At 46.1% G+C, this 24,333-nt stretch overlaps 1 protein-coding gene across 6 annotated transcripts in view; it reads left to right on the forward strand.

The window, feature by feature from the left end:
- Positions 1 to 24,333, forward strand: part of UBR4 (ubiquitin protein ligase E3 component n-recognin 4) — a 124,175-nt gene that overhangs the window by 13,044 nt on the left and 86,798 nt on the right. For all 6 annotated transcript variants that reach the window (XM_029949740.1, XM_029949743.1, XM_029949741.1 and 3 more), the window contains exons 9-26: positions 1,458 to 1,582; positions 2,157 to 2,216; positions 2,302 to 2,492; positions 6,150 to 6,249; positions 6,421 to 6,558; positions 7,106 to 7,223; positions 8,198 to 8,385; positions 9,300 to 9,459; positions 9,579 to 9,664; positions 15,715 to 15,884; positions 17,451 to 17,733; positions 18,371 to 18,506; positions 19,373 to 19,452; positions 19,887 to 20,015; positions 20,820 to 21,002; positions 21,149 to 21,271; positions 21,361 to 21,590; positions 23,518 to 23,639. In XM_029949740.1, the coding sequence (XP_029805600.1) occupies positions 1,458 to 1,582; positions 2,157 to 2,216; positions 2,302 to 2,492; positions 6,150 to 6,249; positions 6,421 to 6,558; positions 7,106 to 7,223; positions 8,198 to 8,385; positions 9,300 to 9,459; positions 9,579 to 9,664; positions 15,715 to 15,884; positions 17,451 to 17,733; positions 18,371 to 18,506; positions 19,373 to 19,452; positions 19,887 to 20,015; positions 20,820 to 21,002; positions 21,149 to 21,271; positions 21,361 to 21,590; positions 23,518 to 23,639 (2,622 nt within the window). The remainder of the gene's footprint in view (positions 1 to 1,457; positions 1,583 to 2,156; positions 2,217 to 2,301; positions 2,493 to 6,149; positions 6,250 to 6,420; positions 6,559 to 7,105; positions 7,224 to 8,197; positions 8,386 to 9,299; positions 9,460 to 9,578; positions 9,665 to 15,714; positions 15,885 to 17,450; positions 17,734 to 18,370; positions 18,507 to 19,372; positions 19,453 to 19,886; positions 20,016 to 20,819; positions 21,003 to 21,148; positions 21,272 to 21,360; positions 21,591 to 23,517; positions 23,640 to 24,333) is intronic.

A 24,333-nucleotide genomic window follows, 5' to 3' on the forward strand; every position in this document is an offset into this window, starting at 1 on the left:
GCCCTGAACTAGGGCAGCAGCAGTAGTAACTGCTAACAGAAAGCTAAAGATGCCTTTGAAGATGTCTTCTCTTCCAGCCCAGTTCCAGTGTTTATTGCCTTCTCCTCTGCCTTTGATTTTTGCAGTTTAAAAAAAATTTTTAAAAAATGTTTAATTTTAAGCGAGAGAGACAGAGCATGAACAGGGGAGGAGCAGAGAGAGAGGGAGATGCAGAATTTATAGACAGGTCCAGGCTCTGAGCTGTCAGCACAGAGCCCGACGTGGGGCCCAAACCCACAAACTGCGAGATCATGACCTGAGCCGATGTTGGATGGTTAACCGACTGAGCCCCCCAGGCCCCCCCAGATTTTTGCAGAAGTTGGGCTTTATTTCGATTTTTAGAGAATTTCTTGAAAATTACATGGCTGTCAGTATACTTAGTCAGTAATGGTCAAATGGTCCTTAAAAATTTTTAGTCGGATTAAAGATCCCAGAGTTGGCTTGTTGTTGAAATTTGACAGCCTGGGATTTGACTTCTGAAAGACAAGGATTTGGCCTTGATGTCTTTGAGGAACACCAAGCGTGGAATGTTTTTCCTTGTAATCTTGAAAAAATGCAGAGACATCATATGATGTTTTAAAGTTAATACTTACTTTTAAAGCAGTTTTCGGTTTACAGGAAAATTGAGCAGGTTATACAGTGTTCCCATCTCCCCTCCCTCCCCGGTACACAGTGTCTATCATCATTAACATATGCTGCATTAATACAGTATGTGTGTTATAACCGATGAATGCTCTGTTGACACCCTCTTAGCATCTGAAGTCCGTTGTTTATGGGTTTCTCTATTAGTCTGTGGGTTTTGACGAATGCGTCACGTCAGGTATTCGTCATCGCTGACACAGAATGGTTTCATTGCTCTGTAGTCCTTTGTGCTCCACCCAGTAATCCCTCTCTCCTACCCCCAGCCCCTAGAAGCCGCTGATCTTTTCACAGTCTCCATGGTTTTAGCTTTTTCAGGATGTCCTAAAGTTAGAAACAGTTATGTAGAATGACACCTTTTCACTGGCTGACTCTGCTGGGCGCATGCATTTAAGTTTCCTCCATGATTTTGTGTGACCTGATAGCTCGTTTTTCTTATTGCCAGATAATAGCCCCTGTGTGGGTGTGCCGTTGTGGTGGGCATCCACCTGTTGAAGGGCATCGTGATTGCTTCCAGTCGTTGGCAGCTACGAACAAGGCTGCGGCGAGTACTTGTGTGCAGGTTTTTATGTGGATGGCAGTTCTCAGCTCACTCTGCCAAGTATTTAGGAGTGTGTGCTGGATCACACGGTATCACTGTTCAGCCTTGCCCCGTGGACTTCACTGTCTGTGATCAAACCCTGAAGTTGCCTCTGGGCAGGTTGTTTTATGGTTTGGTTTTGGTGAGCTCCTGGCACTGCCCTGATTGAAATCCGTGCATCTTTCTTCTTTTCCTCCAGGTGTGAGTGTGGCAACTTGCATGGCCATCCTGCATGTGGGTAGTGCCCAGCAGGTGCGGACGGGGTCCACGAGCTCCAAAGAAGACGACTACGAGAGCGACGCGGCCACGATCGTCCAGAAATGTGTAAGCCACGCCCTCTGGGCCCAGGTGCCATTTTTCAGTGAGGAGATAGGGACAGGCCCCCTTGCTTCCCAGGCAGAGGAGAGGACACAGGGTGCTCTCCAACCCTTCCCCTCGGGGAACAGGTCTGAGTGGTAGGCGCTTGGCGTGTTTCCTTGGCAGCGTGGTTGGCTCTGCAGGAACCACTGCGTCCTCGTGGTGGCGGCAGACCCTATGAGCGAGCAGGTGCAGTTGAGGGCGTGCTGTGTGTCCGCGTGCTCTGAGTGGAGACACATGGCACCCGAGGTAGTCGCAGAGAATGCTGAGCATGTAGGATGAGTCAGCACGGATCTGATGCGGGCCGGGGGTGTGGCTTTAGGTTGGGTGGAGGGGACACCTGAGGAGGTGACACGGGGCTGGATGTAGAGAGAAGTCAGCACCAAGCGCAGGTCGAGGGAAGTGTGATGGGATTGTATCATTAGAAAGTGCCTCGAGGATATTGAAGTCTGTAGTCGAATTCAGTTTGGGTGGGATTAACATTGGAAATGAGAGATGTCCGCTTGCTCAGCTTTTTGTGTGTGTGTTTGATGTTGGGCAGCTTGAAATCTATGACATGATCGGACAAGCCATCAGCAACTCCCGCCGGGCCGGTGGAGAGGTAAGAAATGTGTCTCTGCTGCATTCCTGTCACATAGCCTGTAGGCTCTCTGTGTTCATACTTTGCTTTTGTGCGTTTTCCACAGCACTATCAGAACTTCCAACTGCTGGGCGCCTGGTGTTTGTTAAACAGTCTTTTCCTCATATTGAACCTCAGCCCTACTGCCTTGGCTGATAAGGGGAAAGAGAAAGACCCACTGGCTGCACTCCGAGTCAGAGACATCCTTTCTCGCACGAAAGAGGGAGTGGGCTCTCCTAAGCTGGGGCCTGGAAAAGGGTAGGTGTCTGCTCAGTCGCTGCTCGCGTTTTGTTTGTGCCTCTGCCGTTGTATCCTGACGGGGAGCTGTCCTGACCCCTCTCGTCTTCACGTCAGGAGAAACGTTTGCCTCTGTGCTTGGTTGAATTCAATGACTAAGGTCATGACCATCATCTACTCTCTCTACATTGTAGCTGTGTCATTTTGGGTAAATTGCTCATTCTTCCTGATCATGTTTTCTTATCCATAAGAGAGGGAAATGTCTGTGTAACGTATTTCAGTGTTTTTATCTTCTTTTTTTAATGTGTGTTTATCTTGAGAGAGAGCGTGTGCAAGCTGGGGAGGGACAGAGAGATGGGGAGAGAGAGAATCCCCAGCAGGCTCCATGCTGTGGGCGCGGAGCCCATCGTGGGGCTCAAACTCACAAATGTGAGATCATGACCTGACTCGAAGTTGAGTTGAGACACTCAGCCGACTGAGCCACCCAGGTGCCCCTATTTTAGGATTTTTTTTTTTTTTTTAAATTTCAGGATTTTTATGAGAGTCAAATCAGAAAGTAACACTTCTGGTTTGTCAAATGGGCCTGTTAACTGGCAGGTGATGACTCACTGAGTTAACCTCTCAAGAAGGTTCTATCGGGGCCCCTGCCGTGCTTTCTAAAATGTTTGCATCTGTTTGCACGAAGTCTACACAGTAAGCCCTGCCTGCTAGGAGACAAGTTAGATGTATGACTTCCATGTGGTTCAAGGTTTTCTTGTCTGAGCCCGGGCATTTCTGGGTTTAGTTTGTTCCTTCGGCCCCTTTCGCGTGCTGGGCACTGGGAGCGTGGCGCTCTTCAGAGCAGGGTCCTTGCCTCCTCTAACGGAGCGTCAGTGAACACACCCACTAACGGGTTCGTGATAACTTACCACGGGGGTTCTGTAAGGAAAAGTAAGCCAGAGCGAGGGGATAGCGAGGGACAGGGCGCTGGTGTTTTAGTTAGGATGGTGAGGATTGAGCTCTGAAGAAAAGGTGGAGAGAGCATCTGTGAGGTGACAGAGTAAGCCATGCAAATTTTGGGGGTAGAATTGTTGAGGTTTGGAGATGGAGGTTTGATTGGCATCTGTGAGGATCAGCGGCAAGGTCCGTGTGGGCTGGAGTGGAGCGGAAGGAGAGCAGTAGAAAATTAGGTCAGAGAGGTAGCCCGGGGCCAGATCTCCTCCGGCCAAGTGTAATCTGTGAGTCCTGGAGGGCTTTCCCCAGGAAAGCGATCCGATCTGATTTATTAGTTATTGGGGACGTGAAAAGCCGGCTTCTATGAGGAGAACAGACTGTGGGGTGTAAGGCAGGAAGCAGGGAGGGTGGGAAGCTGATGCGTTCCTGCGGACACCAGAGCTGGTGGGAAAGACGGAGAGAAGGGGTCGAAGCAGTGTGTGTTTTGAAGGTACAGCTGACAGGATTTGCCGATGGCTTGGATACTGAGTGAAAAATACAACCTCAAAACTTTTTGGCATGAGACAAAATTGGATAAATTATGGAGGATTGTATAATTTACGGAGACTGAGAATACCACTTTAGGAGTAGCTGGGGTGGCAGGAAGGCGAAGAACTACAGAATGTCATCTTCACCATACAGAGTTTGAGATGACTGTCACACCTCTCTGCCTGAGACATTGAGGAGGCAGTTGGCATGGGCACCTGGAGTCCAAGGAGGGAGTCAAGTTCTGGACCTCATTCAGCAACTTACTCACTGAGTTATCGTCTCTGTCCGGGCTCTGTGTCCATTCTGGAATGCTGTGATGTACAAAAAAAAAAGGACACATTTCCAAGAAACATGAAGAGAGATGTCAAGTTGTATCTAGAGAGTATTATGATAAGGGCATTTGGCCTTGTCAGAGAAGTCAAGGCAGGTTTTCTTGATTTCCTTGATGTTGGGATGGTAGACAGTAGGTAGTAGGCAAAGAAGGGAGGTAAGCACATTAGAAAGGAATAATTTTTGATTCTGTGTCTGTTCCCTTAGCGCTGTAGAGGGAGGTGGGAAGATGCCAAAAGATCTACGCATAGAAGTACCAGTTAGGGGGCACCTGGGTGGCTCTGTTGGTTAAGCGTCAGATTCTTGGTTTCAGCTCAGGTCATGATCTCCTGCTTTGTGAGTTTGAGCCCCGCGTCAGGCTCTGCGCTGAACCTGTTGGAATCCTCTCTCTCCCCCTCTTTTTGTCCTCCTCTGTTCGCTTTCTCTCAAAATAAATAAATAAAACTTTATAAAAAGTAGCAGTTATGTTTAAAAAATGGTTATTGTTTCTTAAGATTTAAGAAGAAAATCTGTACCTTGTGTAAGTTACAAACCATAAGAAAGGGTGGAAAAATCATCCTAAATTCTACCACCCAAACTGGTAAACGTTCGTCTAGATGGTTTTCTGTGCACGCATGTAAAATGTACACGAGTACAGAAACAGGATCGCCATTGGAAAATGCTGTAGGCGTTTTTCAGCGCCAGTGTTATAAGGGGCTCACTGTATCTAATGGCTGACGGTACTCCACTATGTAAACAAGCCCTAGCTAACTATAATGACCTTATTAAAACGCTTATGAGGATGTATTAAGTTTCTTGTTTTGATAAACTGTGCTTTGATAAATCTTCTAAAACAAATCTTTGTGAAGTTGCTTCATTATCCCCTTGGGGTAAATTCCCAGAAGTAGGGTTCTTAGGACAAAGGGCACACTTAGGTATAAATTTGAAATGATTTGTCAGACTGTTCTGACTATTCTCACTGTGTGTACACGTGTGCACACGTCCCATTCCCCAGGCCCTTTGACAGTGGGCGTCATGAGTTTTCACGTTTTCTGATGTTATAGGAGAAAGTTTATTTTTGAAAGAGAGAGAGCGAGCAAGCGAGAGCACGCGCTAGGGCACAATCGCGGGAGGGGCAGAGAGAGGGAGACACAGAATCCGAAGCAGCTCCAGGCTCTGAGCTGTCAGCACAGAGCCCGATGCGGGGCTCGAACTCACGAACTGTGAGACTGTGACCTGAGGCAAAGTCGGATGGTCAACCAAATGAGCCATCTGGGCACGCCGACATTAAAGGAGAAAGGTGGTGTATTTTGTTGCTCTTATTCCTATTTCTGTGTTAGCACCATTGCAGCTGCCTATGTCCTTTGCCCCGGTTTTCTCTTCGGTGTTGCCCTTTATTCTTAGATTTACATGAACTCTTTGAATATTAGATACACTGATTGTCATGTACTCATTTGGACAGAAAGAAAAAGTTTTACTCACAAAGAATGTGTAAAACTTTGTTTTTATTCTTGTTGGTTTGTGCCCAGATATTTGATAGAAGTTGGCAATTTTTAACCTTTTTCTTCTCAAGAGAATGATTTTAAATGTTTGACCAACTTTTGAATGTCAGCATCTTTATTTACATCCATTACCCAGTCAATTCGAACTAATACTCCAAAATGCCATGTATTTGGAACTCTTTCTTTTACTCTTGGAGTTCTGAATTGGAAGCTTGTAGATCCTCAGGCGGGCCGTGGCTGGGCTTCAGGGAGACCGAGCTTCTGAAATTATATGTGGATGCTGTGTGCGTTTTCTTCCCTCTGAGGAAAGGGTCGTGGATTCTGAAAGGGGTCTAGAACCCCCTGAATGGCAATGTCCTGTTTTCGAGGTTACGAGTTTGTTGTGTTTTTCCTTTTCTTTGTGCAGGCACCAGGGGTTCGGGGTGCTCTCAGTTATACTGGCAAACCACGCCGTCACCCTCTTAACCTCTCTCTTTCAAGACCTGCAAGTGGAAGCACTGCACAAGGTGAGGGACGGCACAGGGGGTCAGCGCAGCGACCGAGGGACCGCGTGCGTGCGGAGGGTCAGCATGGCGACTGCCGCCTTGGCTCCTGGGGAGGCTGCCCGGAGCCGTCCAGTCACGGTGCTCCTTCCTGCGCCATGGGAGCTGTAATTGTTCTGCTGTGCTTCCCTTCAGGGCTGGGAGACAGATGGCCCCCCTGCCGTCCTGAGCATCATGGCCCAGAGCACCTCCATCCAGAGGATTCAGCGGCTGATCGACTCTGTCCCACTGACAAACCTGCTGTTGACACTACTGTCCACTTCCTACAGGAAGGTGGGTGGTGGTACGCCATGGATAATTTGGAAGATCTTATGTAACCCTTTCAAAAGGAGAAAGGCTGTACGCCATGACCTTTAGAAACTCAAAATTTATGGTAACATTTTGAAGATGAGAGGAAACCTTCAGTGATTCCACGTGAATCTGTTATTGTCAGCTTTGTGATACATGTGGCTACTTGGTTCTTTGTGACAGTTGTCATGTTTTTTTTAATTAAAAAAATATGTTTACATATTTTGTAAAAGAGAGAGAATGCGTGTGTGTGCAAGGAGGGGAGGGGCAGAGAAAGGAAGAGAGAATCCTAAGCAGTCTCCGTGCTGTCAGCACAGAGTCTGATGCGGGGCTTGATCTCATGAAACGTGAGATCGTGACCTGATCGAAACCAAGAGTCTGCAGCTTAACAGACTGAGCCACCCAGGGGCCCCAAGAGAGCTTCTTGGATTTAGAGGAAAAAGACAGAGAAAACGTCTTGCATGGTGACTGACATGCAGTAGGGCGGCTCCACTTCTGTGACCTCAGTCACGAAACCTCGCTGCTTCCCTAGGCCTGTGTCCTGCAGCGCCAGAGGAAGGGCTCCATGAGCAGCGATGCCAGTGCCTCCACGGACTCAAACACCTACTACGAGGATGATTTCAGCAGCACGGAGGAGGACAGCAGCCAAGGTAGGGGCCTCCTTTCCATCTCCCAGGAGAACGGTGCAGCCGGAAGTTTCCCCCATGCTTCCCTCCGTTTCCTGTTCACCATTTTCACCTGCCTAGCATGGATCCTGATGGTCTGTGCCATCTAAGGAGACCTGTTATCAAGAGTCAGTTGAGCTGTTGAAAAATGAAAGGTAGAAATTATTCTCAGTGAAGCCCAGATTGCTTTTCATCCCTTCCCCTCCAAGATCAAAGTACATGTCGGATCACATTTCTTTCTGCCTTAACCCATCTGTGTGTAAGGCGTGTGGTTCGGACGTTGTTAGAGACATGTGGTGTGGGAGGCGTGGGGAGGGAAACCCGAGGCGCTGTTGCAGTAAGCAGCAGGGCAAAATGCACATTCCTTTCTGCCTTAGTGTGGAGAGAGTGGGAGTGAGATAGATATCTCAGGTTCATTGTCATCAGGTGTGTGGGAGCAATGTATACTACTGTGAAAAATGCAGTTTTCTTTGTGAGAGAGAGCATGTGTGCACGTGCGCCCGTGCACAACCCGGGAGGGTCAGATGCAGAGGAAGAGAGACTCAGGCAGTCTCCACACCCACCGTGAGATCATGATGTGAATTGGAATCAAGAGCTGGACCCTTAAGTGGGCCACCCAGTGCCCCATGGTGTGGTTCCTGATTTGGGCTTTATAATCCATGGACAAGTAAAATTTTGTTTTTCAAAACATTTGGCTCATTGCCAGTACAGTGAGGTGGTTTCTGTCTTTGTCGGCTCTTTAAAAAAAAAAAAAAGTTTTATTGAGGTATAATTAATGTGCAATAAGATACTTCTGTTTTACTTACACACTTGGAGGAGAACGGACAAATTGATGCAACCACCTAACGACCACCAAATCAAGATATCCTTGGCGTTCCTCTTGACTAGACATTTTTACAAAGCAGACGTACTAACGCTCTTTTCATGTGTTCTTTGGATTCCTTGTCTCCTCTGTTCAGATGATGACAGTGAGCCTATTTTGGGGCAGTGGTTTGAGGAGACCATCTCCCCCAGTAAAGAGAAAGTGGCGCCTCCGCCTCCTCCCCCGCCCCCTCCGCTGGAGAGCTCACCTCGAGTTAAAAGCCCCAGTAAACAGGCCCCTGGTGAGAAGGGCAACATTTTGGCAAGTCGCAAAGATCCTGAGTTGGTAAGAGTGGATCTCTGAGGTTTAGGGGAGGAAGAAATGGGAAGAAGGGGTGCGAAAAGCAGATCATTGGAACTACACCATTTTATAAGTTGGTTAACTGTAATGTTTAAAGATATTTTCACTTAGGGCTTAAGTGTACTGATTGTGTTTGATTAAGTAACTTGTACTCTTAGTGCTGTTTCTCTGAGCGTTAGTAACCTTTGGAGTTAGAAGTGACTTTGAATCCTGCTTCTTTAAACTCACTGGCTTTGAGATTGGGCAAGAATCTAAACTTGTCTAGGCATCAGCTTTGTCCTCTGTCATCTGGGAGTGACAGTACTCGCCTTTAAGGGTGTTGTGAAGGCGTAAAGAGCCCTAAGCATAGGTGTGGTACATCATGAAGTGCTCCCTAATTATTTCTTCAAGTAGTATTTCTAGATGATGTACTATCGATCAGCCCTGTTCTAAAGCAGACAAATCAGATACTCAGATACTCACTTTCAAACAGCTTGGTCTAGTCAAGGCTGTGGAGAGAAAACACTTACACGGTACTTCAGTTTCATTTTGAGAGAGCAGTAAGGAGCTGGGAATTCTCTGTGTGTATAATGATCACACCGGCTTCAGAATTCCTTATTCCAGTAACGTCTTCGAGTCGAACAGATACAGGGCCTTAGAGGAATGGAAGACACAAGTCTGCCTAGAAGCTTCTGTCTCCACGCAGTGTTTCGGAAGTCTGTTGTATTCTGCTGGAAGAGGTGTGTGGAATGGCGGTCGTAGTTCAGCTCAGTCCCACTGTAGGGAAATTAAACTGTGACTCGAATTCGTTGAGTTTGTTCTGTCAGCTCTGTGGGCATGTTTTATTTCTGTTTGTATTCAGGATTTTGAGGCACTCTGGGCTTATGAAACTGCCATGACCTTCTTTGTGCTCTCTTTAGTTCTTAGGTCTGGCTTCCAACATTTTGAACTTCATTACGTCTTCCATGCTGAACTCACGGAACAATTTTATCCGAAACTACCTGAGTGTGTCTCTGTCAGAGCACCACATGGCCACCCTGGCCAGTATCATTAAGGAGGTGGACAAAGATGGACTCAAGGGTCAGTAGGCAGGATTGGGGCCTGGTGGGTTTCTTCCCTGTTGGTGTTTGGCTGTTGGCGGGGTGGTGTAATGCATCAGGTGGCTGCTTGAATCATTGCTTTTCTGATTTGCCTTCCAGGTTCATCAGATGAAGAGTTTGCTGCTGCTCTCTATCACTTCAACCATTCTCTGGTAACTTCTGACCTTCAGTCGCCCAACCTGCAGGTTCGTGTGCACTGTGACCCTTTGGCCAAGCGCTGCTGTGTCAGCTCCCTGTAGGCTGTGGCATTCCAATTGCGAAGGAACACAGTTTACCGTGGAAACCCCCTCACTGGAAAGAGTATTGAAAGATGATTCTAGTATGTCCTCCTGCCCTGATTAGGATCGTTTCAAGGAAGAGAAAATGTATTCTCTATCTCCAAGTCATTCAGTAAGCTTAAGGAAAAGGAAAAGTGATGCAAACAGCTCCTGATGACTGTCTTGGTAGGCGAGCAGACACCGTAGATAAGAGAGTGGTTGATAAAATAGGGAATGTACATGGCCGACAGATACAGGAAATGCTTAGCTTCATTAGTAATCTAAGAACTACATGTTGAAATGTATGTTTTACAAGAATCATTCAGGTGCCAGGGTGACTCATTTAGTTAAACGTCTGACTCTTGCTCTTGGCTCAGGTCGTGATCTCACAGTTTGTGAGTTCGAGTCCCACGTCAGGCTCTGTGCTGACAGTGCAGAGTCTGCTTGGGATTCTCTCTTCCTCTCTTTCTCCCCTTTCCCTGAGTGCACTTTCTTCACTCTCTCTCTCTCAAAAATAAATAAACTTAAAAAAATAATAATTCAAATTACAGGAGGTAGATGTTCGCAGATAGACTCCTATTTGCAAACTCACCACCAAAATAAAGTCTAAGATCTTGATTGAAGATTTCAAAATCTTAGGGTTTTCTCTCCCTGCTGGTAGGTGATGTTCTGAGTCCTGCATCTCAGATTCCTCCTTTCATTAATATTCTCTTTCCTCTCACCTGCCCCCTTCTCTCTCTCTCTATTTAGTTAACAATTTATTTTAATGTTTATTTTTGAAGGAGAGACTGTGAGGGGGGAGGGGCAGAGAGCGAGGTTGACAGAGTCTGAAGCAGGCTGCAGGCTCCAGGCTCTGAACTGTCAGCACAGAGCCTGACACGGGGCTTGAGCTTACAAACCATGAGATCATGACTTGTGCCGAAGTCTGATGCTTAACCGACTGAGCCACCCAGGTGCCCCTTTGTGTATTTATTTTTACATTTGTAGTTTTTAAAATTTAAAATTATTTGATTGTTTTAAGCTTTAAAGTAATGATACCGTTCTATATATAATCTTTTTAGGTTTTCTTTTTTTACTTAATGTTATTTAGCATTATGTTGCCAAGATTCATTTATATTATTGCTAATTCTCAAGTTCTGGCCTTGACTGCTGTCTGCTATCCCATTGTGTTTGGGACTGTATCTCCCCTCCGCTCCCACTGTTGGACCTTTGGATTGTGTCAGGTTTTGTTGCTATTCCAGATGTTACTGTGATCTTTCTGGTAGGTGGATGTCTCCTGTGATAACACAAGGGGTTCTCGGGTAGAGAGCTGGGTGTAGAATTGGCAGGATATGGAGTGTGTGACTGTGAGTAGGTAATGGCAGACTGCTTTCTGAAGCACCCGCATCAGTGGGGCACCTGGCTGGCTCAGTCGGAGAGCGTGCGACTCTGTCTCGGGGTTGTGAGTTTGAGCCCCACGTTAGATGTAGAGATTACTTAGAAGAAATAAATAAAGGACCTCCACCAAGTTTTACCATCACCAGCAATGTATTTGAGACTTGTGGATTCATTTTCTCTCCCAACATTTGACAGGGTCATATTTTGGTATTAACTTTTACTTATTTAGTTGGTTTTTTGTTAATAACTTGTTTTTCTAACATTGAGAGTTAGTGGTTCTTGGTCTTTAGTATACATAAAGATCCCTGGGGAATTTGTTTTAAAAAAAGGAGATTCCTAGTTGAGGCCACCGTTCATTCCCCCTTGGAAGAATTTGGTAGCTCTCCCAATAGTTTTGAAAAATTTTTTGTTATTAAGCTTATTTCAGTGGATTCTCAGAATCAGGAAGCAATTGAAGAGATTGCACTTGCCCCAAAGGGACAAACTCTAGGAAGCAATTTCAAGAGGTTAAACTTGATTCTTAAAATCCCAGGCCATTTGAGAATTTTTTTTCCTTGACCTTTGTTTATTTTGAGAGGGAGAGAGATGCAGAGGGGAAGAACAGAGAGGGAGAAGGAGAATTCCAGGCAGGCTCCATGGGGCCATCGCAGAACCACTGCGGAGCTCGGACCCACGAACTATGAGATCATGACTGGAGCCGAAACCAAGAGTCGGACACCTAGCCCACTGAGCTACCCCGGTGGCCCTATTTGAGAAATTCTTAAAAATGTATTTCTTTGTTGGGGCACTTGGGTGGCTCGGTCTGTTGACTTGGGCTCAGGTCATGGTCTTGTGGTTTTTTTGGATTCAAGCCCTACATTGGGCTCGCTGCTGTCAGCACAGAGCCTGCTTTGGATCCTCTGTCCCCTTTGTCTGTGCCTTTCCTCCACTTAAGCACGCTATCTAAAATACACGTTTTAAAAAGTTTATTTCATTGTTTAAAAAAACTATAAAACCTATTTATATTTACCTATTGTTAGATGAAATAAAGGGTTTTTTTTGGGGCATGGAAGAGAACTTAAATGGTGTGGTACAGTTGTTGACCTATGTAAGATGAAGAGAAGAAAATGCTTCAGTTAGTATATGGGCCTGCCACACCGTCTCAGACTGTGTAGGGACGGGAAGTCGAGGCAAAGTTACGAGCCCCTTGCTCAGATCTAAGGTCATTTAGGAAGTTCCACAGCTCATGGACTGGGCCTTTTCTGCCGAAGCTTGTCCAAATATTGGAGGAAGAAACATTTTTCCGTAGAGAATAGGAGTTCTTAAGATTCCTGTAGTGATGTTGCTCTCTTAGCATTTAAAAACTGAATTCCTGGGGCGCCTGGGTGGCTCAGTCGGTTAAGCCTCCGGCTTCGGCTCAGGTCAGATCTCACGGTGGTGGGTTCGAGCCCCGCATCAGGCTCTGTGCTGACAGCTAGCTCAGAGCCTGGAGCCTGCTTCTGGTTCTGTGTCTCCTTCTCTCTCTGCCCCTCCCGCTCTCATGCTCTGTCTCTCTCTCTATCAAAAATAAATAAAACAAAAAAAATTAAAAAAAAAAAAAAAAACAAACTGAATTCCAGACCTTGTGTGGACATGCAACTTGTCTGCCCAGAACCACTGACTTTATGCAGAACAAATCCTCAAAACTCCCTCATTCCAACTCCAAACATGGGCCTTTTAAATTCTTCCCCCAAATTTCATTGCTGTGGTGGAAGAGAGTGAAGGCCGGTAGTGTAATTTAACGAACTCCTATTGAGTTCCCTTGCGCAGGATACTGTTTCTCCGGGGTCGTGTAGAGTTCTGTCCCTTACCCAGGTGCCTGCCTCCGACTGCAGGCCATACACGGGCTCCTTCAGGCAGGTTAATAGAATGTATCCCAGTCAGTGAAAGTAATAAACAGAAGTTTCATCACAAAAATTGTCTTCACCTGTCAGGTTCATAAAAAAAAAACCCGGTTCTGAGTTGGTAAGACCAGGAGGCCTATTCCCAGTTCCCGAAGAACGTGAAGCCTGCTTTTTTAAGGTGGCAGATGAACGTCTTGAGAAGAGGCCTTTCTGTTGAAATGCCGTGTGCTTCGTTGGCATGGCCTCTCTCTTCTTTGTCTCACATTTGTTTAATAGAGCAGTCTGCTAAGATGATTTGTGTCTTCTGAAACCAAACGAGAAAGCAGGCCTTGTTTGGTTTTCCATGGGTGTCCTGCTCGACTGGCCACTGGGGATGAACTCTGTCTCCAGCCCTGGTTGGGGATGGCGCTGAGCGGTCCAGCCCTCTGATCAAGGAGTTGGTTCTGCTGGTGGCCAGACCCCGGCCGGAAGCCACGAAGGGGCCTCCGACACACAGGTGTTGCTGAAAGGGGCTTGTGACGAATAACAAAACACGTTCTTCTCACCCCGGTCAGGAAATGATGGGAGTTTTAGGAGCTCTGGGCCAGGAATAGGACAAAGACCAAATACACCTTTCTTCCCCATCCGCGTGTCACAGGGACTTAGTGTTTCGTGGGCGTAGGGTTTCAGTTTGGGAAAATGAGCAAGTGCTGGAGAGGGATGGTAGTGATGGTGGCACAGTGTGTTTGTGTTTAATGCCTCAGACCCGTACACTTAGAAAAGAGTAAATTTTCTGTTACAGTTTGTATCACAAAAAAAGTAAAATTAGAAACATACCTGGCACATAGTACTAGTGCCTACTAAACATTAGGTGCCGTCCTTGTTATTATTTAATATTATAGTTATTTTTTATTATGTTTATTGCATATAAAGTTATAATAACTTAATATTACCATAGTGGTGTAGGTTCATTCATTCCTTCACAGGGTATTCATGGGGCACCTACTGTGTGCCAGGGGAGTGTATAGGCGCTGGAGAAACCCAGGGGGTTTGAGTTCGTGGGAGATCATGAGAAGAGGGAGATGCTGGGTGCGCAAAGGGACCGTGGCAGATAGAGGTCACGGGAGGCTATTTGAATGGGGTACAGACCATGGATGGGAGAGAGTCCAAGGTGCTGCCTGGGCTTACAGTCCAGAAGAGACTAGAAGGATGCTGCCGCCTCTCATAGAAAGGGGCCGTGGGCATGAAGGGTTAGTTTGGCGGTGGAGGAGTCGTGCTGAGTGTGCAGGGAGCTCACCGTTACGGGTTTGAGTCCACTCAGAGGTTGTGTGTATTCATGGATTACTTATTTATGCATGTTTGCTCAGAATGATCTTTTGGGCTCTTGAGCTACACGAGGTTCATTTTGCCGTTTTCTCTTTTTGTTTTTAAAAACCGACATGTCAGCTCACCAGCACAGCTGTCTTGCAGCCAGTTGTGGTCTGCCAGCCTTGAAACCATTATGTGGTAGAGTTTGAGTGGCAGGCTTTCCTTAAATTTTTATGTATTTAAAAAAAAATTTTGTGTTTATTTATTATTGAGACAGAGAGAAACCGAGCATGAGCAGGGGAGGGGCAGAGAGAGGGAGACACAGAATCGGAAGCAGGCTCCAGGCTCCACACTGTGAGCACAGAGCCCGACATGGGGCTCGAACTTACAAACTGAGAGATCATGACCTGAGATGAAGTTGGACGCTTAACGGACTGAGCCCCCCAGGCGCCCCAAGAATGTAGATTTTCGAGATGAATCCGGCTTGGGCTCTTGGTGGTCTTGTGGCTTAGTGTGTTTTTAAACCACTCTGAGCTCTGGTTCCTGCGTCAGTAAAAAGGAGCCCATACCCACGTAATGTCATTGCCCGGAGCGTTGCGTGTGACAGTCGGTGCGTAGCACTTTGCCAGTGATAACTGCCCAGTAGAGGGGAGCCACTCTTGATATCTGTGACATTTTGATAATTATTTCCCAGGAGTGGGGTCCTCTGGGATGTTCTGTAAGAACATAATTTAATTTGACAGACTTAGAAATTTATCCTGTATCCTGAGGTAACTATGATTTGTGTTTTCTGAAGCCAAGTGAGAGCACAGGCCTTTGTCTGGCATCCCGTTGGCATCCTGCTCAGTTTGTGTGTGTGTTTGAGAAGATAAGTTGCAGCTTAGATAACAGAGCTCAAAGTCAAGCTCATTTGAAAGACACGCTACAACTGGAGGCAAAGACACAGCCCTGACTAATTGGAGGTGCCTTGACATCTCAGCGGCAGAATTTCTCCGCTAATACCCTTCATACAAGTGGGTGGGCCTCCAAGTGCGGGACCGGCCCCCTCCCCACCGAGCGTTACTCGTTATATAGAACTGGTTAGGAAAGAAAAACGGTCAGCTCTTAACATTGTTCAAGAAGTTTTCTTCTGAAGGGAAGACTTTCCATGTTCTACCCATTTGGAAAATCATCCTGATTCTGTTGTCTCCGTGCATTTCTCCTGTTTCAGGACCCTGTTTCTGACACCAACTAACTATAGTTGTGAATGGGGTTAGATTAGTAATTTTCCCTTGATTGCTTTCCTGTTTGTTGAGTGAAATGGCCTTTCTACAAACCACATCTAAGTCTGAATGTCCGTGTGCTCTTTCAAGTACGCCCCCAGCATTGAAGAGTAACATTTAGGGCTCATCGGCCCTCTGTGGCCTCATTCCCTGTCTTTTCCCTAATGGTTTCTGGTGTCTCTCCTGGCAGAACACGCTGTTGCAGCAGCTGGGAGTAGCTCCTTTCTCGGAGGGCCCCTGGCCCTTGTACATCCACCCTCAAAGCCTCTCTGTGCTTTCCCGCCTTCTGCTCATCTGGCAACACAAAGCCGGTGCTCAAGGTGATCCGGATGTCCCTGAATGCCTGAAAGTGTGGGACAGGTAAGAGAACTCCAGGCGAAGCCCGGCAGAGAAGGTTATGTACTTTTTCTATTTGTTTGACTTCTTTGTAGTTAGTCCTTGGCTCTGAGGTCTATCTGATGGAGCAAACTGGTGAGGGCGGAGGGGTGTGTTTCTCGTGGCCTTGGGGGAAGAGGTGCTGCCAAATTAATTACATAAATAAAATAAAAACAAAATACAGTCTGGAAACGAAATCATCCTTTAGCACATGGGGGAGTTTGGTTGCTGTTTTGAGATAGAACCTGACTCCTGAATGTAACCAATTTTATCCTGTCCTGATTGATTGCAAGGCAGGGAACAGGAAAGCCGGCTCTGTCTCTGGTTATTTTGTTTTCAACATGAAACCACTCAGAGTGACTTGCAGTGTTTTTTTGGACAAGTTTTAAAGAATTTCTTTACTTGGGGGGAAGCTCAGATTAATCATCGAAATCCTCTTTAGATGGACCCATATTTGCCATATTTGTTTACATGGTAGGAGCCTTCAAAGCAGTTTGTTTTCCTAAAAGGCTTTGCTTTTCTCTTCCTCATTCTGTGATCAAATAGCGCTAAAGCTGGATTTGAGAAATCCTAAACCTTCCTGAGGGCCAAAGACCCACTGTATTTTTCCTGGTGGGATCTTGCAAAAAAATAAAATAAAATAAAATAAAAAGGCCAGGAGGTGGGAAGGGGGGTTGTGGAGTTGGGGGAGGGAGGAGGGAGGAGAAAAACCTTTATTAAAACACAAATCTCTTTCCTAACAGCCAGGGGCAGTGGAAATGGTTGGCTACATTCATTCCTTTTTTGCATAACAACTTTCTGAACAAGTTCTCCAAACAGTATAATTTCTTTTTTAACTGCTTTTTAGGGCACCAACTTATTTTGGACCATTACCATATAGTGAATTTAATCTATAGTACTAAGCTCTCAAAATAAGAAGCTATAGAGCCACATTACAGGGGACAGTAATTGACCTGTCTCTACCTGTCCGGGTTTATTAATTAACAATAAAAGAATGAGCCACCGTTTTGGGAGCTTACAGTTCTGTTCATGGTCCGAAATGGCAGAGGGCGTGTTAATGCTCTCGCCGCAGTCGACAGGGAATGTCTTGTGGTCGAATCTCTTTTTTATAACCAAGATTGAGTTTTTTAATCTTCTCTTTTCATGCAGATTTTTGTCTTCCTTGATTTGTTGTCTTAATGCCTGGGTTTAAAAAATATATCCCTCCTTATGTTTTCACTCCTGTGTGGATCAGGAGAAACTTAACACTGACCATAGGGGAGGGGAGGGGGAAAAATAGTTAAGGAGAGGGAGGGGAGGGAGGCAAACCATGAGAGACTCTTAAAAGCTGAGAACGAACTGAGGGTTGATGCAGGGTCGGGGAGAGGGGAGAATGGGTGTGGGCATGGAGGAGGGCCCTTGTTGGGATGAGCGCTGGGTGTTACATGGAAACCGACTTGACAGTAAACTGTATTAGAAAAGAAAAAGCGTACCTCTTCCAGCACTTGTCGTGACTCCTGGGGGCTGTTCTGACTCTGTCCGTCAGACACGCTGTCCCCTTCTCTGCCGTAGGTTCTTGTCGACGATGAAGCAGAGTGCCCTGCAGGGGGTGGTGCCCAGTGAGACGGAAGATCTGAACGTGGAGCACCTGCAGCTGCTGCTGCTCATTTTCCACAACTTCACCGAGAAAGGCCGGCGGGCCATCCTGACCCTCTTCGTGCAGATCATCCAGGAGTTGAGTGCCAGCATGGCTGCACAGGCGCGCTCGGTGCCCCTCATCCTGGCCCGCCTCCTTCTGATCTTTGATTATCTGCTTCATCAGTACTCCAAAGCCCCCGTGTATCTGTTTGAGCAGGTACCGATGAACACGTTGTTGTCGCTCTCCTGGCCATGCTTGAGGGTCACTCTTCCTGAGTTGCGGTGATCCAGAGCAAATGACCTGCTTACTTGAGTTTTCGCGTGTTCGTTGGCGTCGGTTTCTGATTAACCTTGGGGAGACCACCGGACTCCCAGACTTCCGGATGTGCTCTCTCACCCCGCACTTAGCCAGGAGCAGTAAATGTAGATTATTTGATTTGCATTCGTGAGAATGGGTTATGGGCTCTGTTCACAGGTGTCCTTTGATTTACCCCACTTTACCTGTGTCTAGCTCAGTGCCCCGAGCATCGGGCCCACCCCCGTGAGTACTTGTTAGTGGTGGAATGATGGTCGAGCAGTAGGTTTTATGGATTAGTTAATTGTTGTAGGGATCCAACACAGGATGGGAGGGCCAGTTAAGGATTACTCAGCAGTTCCTAAAGGTTTGCTTGAGCACTGCTCCTATTAAACTTCAGCAAAAAAGATGTTCCCCAAAGAAGTCACAGAAAAATTGAAAACTTATTTTGGTTTGTGAGTTCCCCAGTCTTTGATACATTGATCAGTTATGATGCCTGCAGTGAGATGCTGAATGAGGCTGTGTATCTTTCTTAATTTGAACATTTGTGTTTTAAAAGGTGCAGCATAACTTGCTGAGTCCTCCTTTTGGGTGGGCAAGTGGATCCCAGGACAGCAGCAGCCGCCGGGCGACCGCCCCTCTTTATCATGGGTTCAAAGAAGTAGAAGAAAACTGGTCTAAGCATTTTTCATCAGGTCAGAAACAAGGTGGTCAGTAAGAAGCTGACCCATTGGCTCTCCTTGGGGGGATTGAATTTGGTATTTGGGGACCCCTGAAGGTTTAGTCTATTCCTTATAGGTGGCAGATACCAGTGGATTCAGAACATTTTCAGAAATAGCCTGTTACTTATTGCACGTTGATGAAAAACAGAAAGCAAGCAAAACATTGAGACCCAAGAATTAGGAATTCTCGTGTGTGCTCATAGAGTGCAGTGTATGGCTTTTTGCCCCTTGGAGCGATTACATATAACTTCCTGTAGGAAGTTCTAAGCCACGGGCTGTTTCCTTTTGGGTCATGCTATTCAGAAAATACTGGGAGTCGTGACTTTCTCTGCGGTGTTTCTCAGAGAGCAGATGTCCATTCTTGTGATGAAATACCTCTTGTGTTTTTTTGCACTCACCCCGAGGAGTGTAAGCTGTTGAGTGTAGTTTGTGGAAACTCATCGAACCTTTGTATGAATTTCCTGTCATTAGGACCTATTAGTTACTCCTGTTGATACTGGGGAGACAGCATTTAACCTTTTAATGCAGTTAGTCTATGGATTCAATTTTGAGGATTAACTCGGTGATTGTAGACCACCTCTCTTACCTCCCCCATGCCAGAAGGGGCATTTGGCAACGTCTGGAGACCTGTTATGTTGTCAGAACTGGAAGGGGGCTAAATAACCTGTCATACCCAGGATGGCCCTCTCACAGCAAGGAATTCTCTGGCCCAAAAGTCCATAGGGTCAAGGTTGTTTGTGTTTGAAGTGTCCAAAGTATTTCCTTAATTCTTACATTTTATACTTGCTAAACAGAATTGAGAATGAAACCATTCTTTTAACGAGCCCATTGTTTTTCAGATGCTGTCCCGCAGCCCAGATTCTACTGTGTCCTGTCCCCAGAAGCCTCAGAGGATGATTTGAACCGACTCGATTCTGTGGTACCGGGAATTTTAAAACCCCATTTTACAGGAGGGCTGGCAGGGGAAAAGGGAATGACTTGCTTTTTGCAGTGAGGGAATTTGGCCTGTATTAGGATTTGAGGTTATTCTAGAAGGAAAATGTTATTTTGAGATGTGTTTGCTAGGCTCTACTTCTGCTGTAGGGAACCCTTCTTCTTGTCCCTGTTAGATTGTTCGCACGCAGGTATTTTAATGAACAAAAATAGTTGCCTCATTGTCCAGCTTGCACTTATGTGCTCCCCATAACCCATCGACAGAGAGGTCCCGAGTGGAAACCTTGCTGCAGCGAGAAATCCGTAACCGTAGTTTGGATGAGCTGTTTTGTCAGTCCTGAGGTTAAAGGGTGTAGTGTATGGGTCGTAGGAAGAATATTTCAACGAGTAAGACGAAATGATTTTTTCTCTCAATATCAGGCATGCGATGTTCTTTTCTCCAAGCTTATCAAATATGATGAGCTTTACACGGCACTGACGTCCCTGCTCGCGGCTGGATCCCAGCTTGATACAGTCAGGAGAAAGGAAAACAAGAACGTAACGGCCCTGGTAAGACCCCCAGAGCCCAGGCTGATGATGAAGAGTTGGGGATGTGTTTGATGATTTGGTGGCAGTTCTGCCAGAAATTTCTTTCTGGGATCTCATTAGTTATTGAATGATCTGTTTCATACCTTCAGTGAATGGCAGTTGATATGTCACATTGAAAGTCTCCCACTGCCTCTTTTCCTATGGTCCCATGGATGTGTCTCTGTGCCTCTAGAAGTTCTAATAACAGTTAAGACCACAGAAAGGGGCACCTGATTATGGGCCTGCCAGGCAGAATGCCCTGCTCTCTTGGTTACTTGGTATCTTCTTGGGTAGCTCAAGTTGTCTTGGAACAGTGATTCTGGCTTGTGAGATGTGCAGGTGTGCAGCACATTATTTATGTGGGGGTTCTAACATGTCTGCTTTATTATTGGATGTATTCTCATTAATGATCTGGGGAGCAGGCTTGAGAGCCAAATCCCAGTGGAAAATCAGGACTCCACAGTCTGCTCTCAATGGATTTGGGGGCGCCTGCGTGGCTCAGTGGGTTGAGCATCCAGCTTTGGCTTAGGTCACGATCTTGTGGTCTGGGTTGGAGCCCCGTGTTGGGCTCTGCACTGACCGCTCAGAGCCTGGAGCTTGTTTCGGAATCTGTTTCTCTCTCTCTTTCTGCCCCTCTTCCACTGGAGCTCTGTCTCTGTCTCGGTCTCTCTCAAAAAAATAAATCTTAAAAAAAAGATACTGTATTTGGAACAGTTTTCACTGTCAGGGAGCTCGCAAGGCAATAGCAAGTGCTACTGCTGTGATTGCCCTTTGTGCTTTTCCCAGGAGGCCTGTGCCCTTCAGTATTACTTCCTGATACTGTGGAGGATCCTGGGGATTTTGCCGCCATCAAAGACTTACATGAACCAGCTGGCCATGAACTCTCCTGACATGAGTGAATGTGACATCTTACACACCCTGCGCTGGTCTTCCCGCCTCCGCATCAGCTCCTACGTCAGCTGGATAAAGGTACCGCAGTGTCATACAGGCTTTGCTGCCAAAGGCTGTCCAGAGCCACCGTGCCCTGTCCTCGTGGGACCTTGTTAATTTCAGTGTAATGGAAGCTTTAGCCTCTGTACCAAGCTCCTGAATGCTTGTTCTTGCTGTCCACATAGGACCACCTCATCAAACAGGGCATGAAGGCTGAACATGCCAGTTCTCTCTTAGAACTGGCCTCCACCAAGTGCAGTTCAGTGAAGTATGACGTTGAAATTGTAGAGGAATACTTTGCTCGACAGGTAGGTTAGTTTGGGGTCCGTAATGACAGGATTTAGCTTCTGCTGCAGCCTTTTGCCACAACTCATTAATATCTTGGGTATTTTTAAAGATCTCATCATTCTGTAGCATCGACTGTACTACCGTCTTGCAACTCCACGAAATTCCAAGTCTGCAGTCCGTCTACACCCTTGATGCTGCCATCTCGAAGGTCCAGGTCTCTCTGGATGAGCATTTTTCTAAGATGGCCGCCGAGACTGATCCTCATAAGTCGTCTGAGATCACCAAGAACCTGCTTCCAGCCACGCTGCAACTCATCGACACCTATGCGTCGTTCACTAGGTGGGACGGGCTGCCTGCCCTCAGATGTCAGGATGGGGAATTTAGATCCTTGGGTTATTTACTTTCCTTAGAGACCTGTAAAGGCTTCAAATTGGTCTTAATGGGTTTTTTTTTAAGTTTATTTATTTTGAGAGAGTAATCAAATGCTGTAGGGGCAGAGAGAGGAGAGAGAGAATCCCAGGCAGGCTCTGTACTGTCAGCACAGAGCCCACTGTGGGGCTCAAACTCACAAACTGTGAGATCATGACCTGAGCCAAAATTAAGAGTTGGACACTTAACCGACTGAGCCACTTAGGCGCTCCTGAACTTTGTGGTTCTAGGTGCTGTTCACTGTGCAGATCCCAGAGGACTCAGAATTTTACATATTTTTTATTTTTATTTTTATTTTAATTTTTGTCAGCTTAGTTTTTTTCCCCTCTTTTGGTAGACTCTTCTGTAATATAAAGGGGTGATTGATGAGGGAATTTTCAAATAGTTCAGGAAGAGTCAAGAAGTTTGATTTCTATAAATGTTTAAATATTTTGTAGCATTTACCTTGAAAGATAACACAGTTTTTCCAGAACTGTCATTTCTGTTGTTCACTAAGATGAGCTTTAAATGTTCTTTAAATTTTATGCTAGGAATTAGAGGAAAGTTTCCTAATGAGTTAGAGAGTATTTTGAAATCCAGTCCTTTCTAAATGTATAAACACTGCAAATTGCATGCCCTGTAGACTTGTTCTGCGTGATGTTTAAATATTGTGGAATTCGTTTTCAGTGTATACACATTGGGAGTTTATTCACAAGACAAGATTTCGGGCTTTTCTTACATTGGAGAATAGGCAAAGCTGGGCGTGTCGCCCTACAGGACGTTAGCACTCTAGAGTTGAGGAGTCGTTACCCCTTGTGGCTCTGCTCACCAGGCCCCTGTATGCTCGTGTGCTCTTTCCAGTGTCCGTACGACGTCACTGTTGAGCTCCTGTTCTGTGGAACTTTTGTGCTGAAAGGAACTTGGATTGCTCTAAAGTTTAATGTCTGAGTGCGAAAGTCTTGTAGTAAGTAGAGCAGGGACTGTTGGTGGAGGCACACGCGCCATAAGCGTGATAGCAAATGTGAGTGCTTGCGTGTGCCGGGTACTGGTCTAGGTGCCAGCAGCATCGCAGGAGCAAAGGTGACCACGTCGCTGCCCTCTGAGAGCTCATGGGTTCTAATCTGGCCCATTAATTAATGCCAACACTGTGGCTACTAAGCTGTTAATCAATGTTTCTGGCAAGTAAGTTTGGCAAGTACTGGGTGAATATAATTGAACAGCTTTCAAGAGTATTGTATAATATCATTGACCCTTGAACAGCATGGGTTAGGGGCACCAATCCCCCCATGCAGTCAGAAATTTGCATACAACTTTTGACTCCCCAAAAACATAACTGCTAATAGCCTACTGTTGACCAGAGGCCTTACTGGCAACATACAGACTGATTAGCACATATTTTGTACATAAATGTATTGTATCGTGTATTCTTATAATTAAATGAGCTATCTGTAAAATGAAAACATAATGTTATTAGGAAAACCGTAAGGAAGTCAGAATATACTTACGGTACTGTACTGTATTTATTGACAAAGATCCACGTATAAAGGTCAGCGGTACTTCTCAGAGCCTTCAGCATATATGTTGCCAGTCTTCCAAGGCCAGGGCGAGGTGGCTAGATAGTGTTCGATGCTTGCCACGCTCGTCTGTCCTGGAATTGTGTTTTGGGAACACTTCAGAGGAGGGGATATTCTTTTGGGAAACAGTTGACATTGGATTTCTTAGCAGATCAGAAATGGGAGTAACTCTCAACTACATTTAATAGCTTAGGAAACTGAAATACATGCATTTCACTTTGTCTCCTAACTATGATGGAGTAGGTTACTTCAGTGTTCATGTGTCCCTCCTATTTTTTCTTCAGAGCCTATTTGCTACAGAACTTTAACGAAGAAGGAGCCACTGAAAAACCTTCCCAGGAGAAATTGCATGGCTTTGCTGCTGTTTTGGCTATTGGCTCTAGTAGGTGCAAGGCCAACACTCTGGGTAAGTGGATTTGGAAACGCTGTAACTACTGGTAGGACCAGTCCTGCCACTTCTCTGCCAGCCTACTGACCTTTACCACTTCTGGAGCTTTTGTGCGCATCAGACATGGGTGTGTGTGTGTGTGTGTGTGTCAGTCCTCTCAGGAGCGCTATGAAGTGTTACTGTCCCCTTTTACTCATTAGCAAACTAAGTCCTAGAAGTTAACTTGTCTGAAATCCTACGTCTTGTAAGAAGGATGTGGAGGCTGGGATCCGAACCAATATCATTTGGTTCTGAAGCATTAAACTGTTGCTGTTAGCACAGATCTTTGTTCTCCTTTTCTTTTCTCTTTTCTTGTCTTCTGTTTATTTATTTTGAGAGACAGCATGAGCAGGGGAGAGTCAGAGAGAGGGTATCCCAGGCAGGCTCCGCACTGTTGGCATGGAGCCCAGCGCGGGGCTCGGACTCACAACCTGGAGATCCTGATCTAAGCTGAAACCAAGAGTTGGACACTTAATGGGCTGAGCTGCCCAGGTGCCCTGTTCTCTGTCATTTATAGAGATCAGGAAGACTAGCAAGCTGTCCTTTGGTGCCGGGCAGACCTCTTCCCTGTTTTAGGAATGATCTGGTAGGAATGTAGGATGGGGAAGCAAAAGGACTTGAGCAGGACTGGAGTGAGGGGCAGTAGTTACCCTTTAAATTTATAGCTGTTTGT

Source organism: Suricata suricatta, chromosome 8 (assembly GCF_006229205.1).
Source record: "Suricata suricatta isolate VVHF042 chromosome 8, meerkat_22Aug2017_6uvM2_HiC, whole genome shotgun sequence".
In the NCBI taxonomy this organism is placed as follows: domain Eukaryota; kingdom Metazoa; phylum Chordata; class Mammalia; order Carnivora; family Herpestidae; genus Suricata; species Suricata suricatta.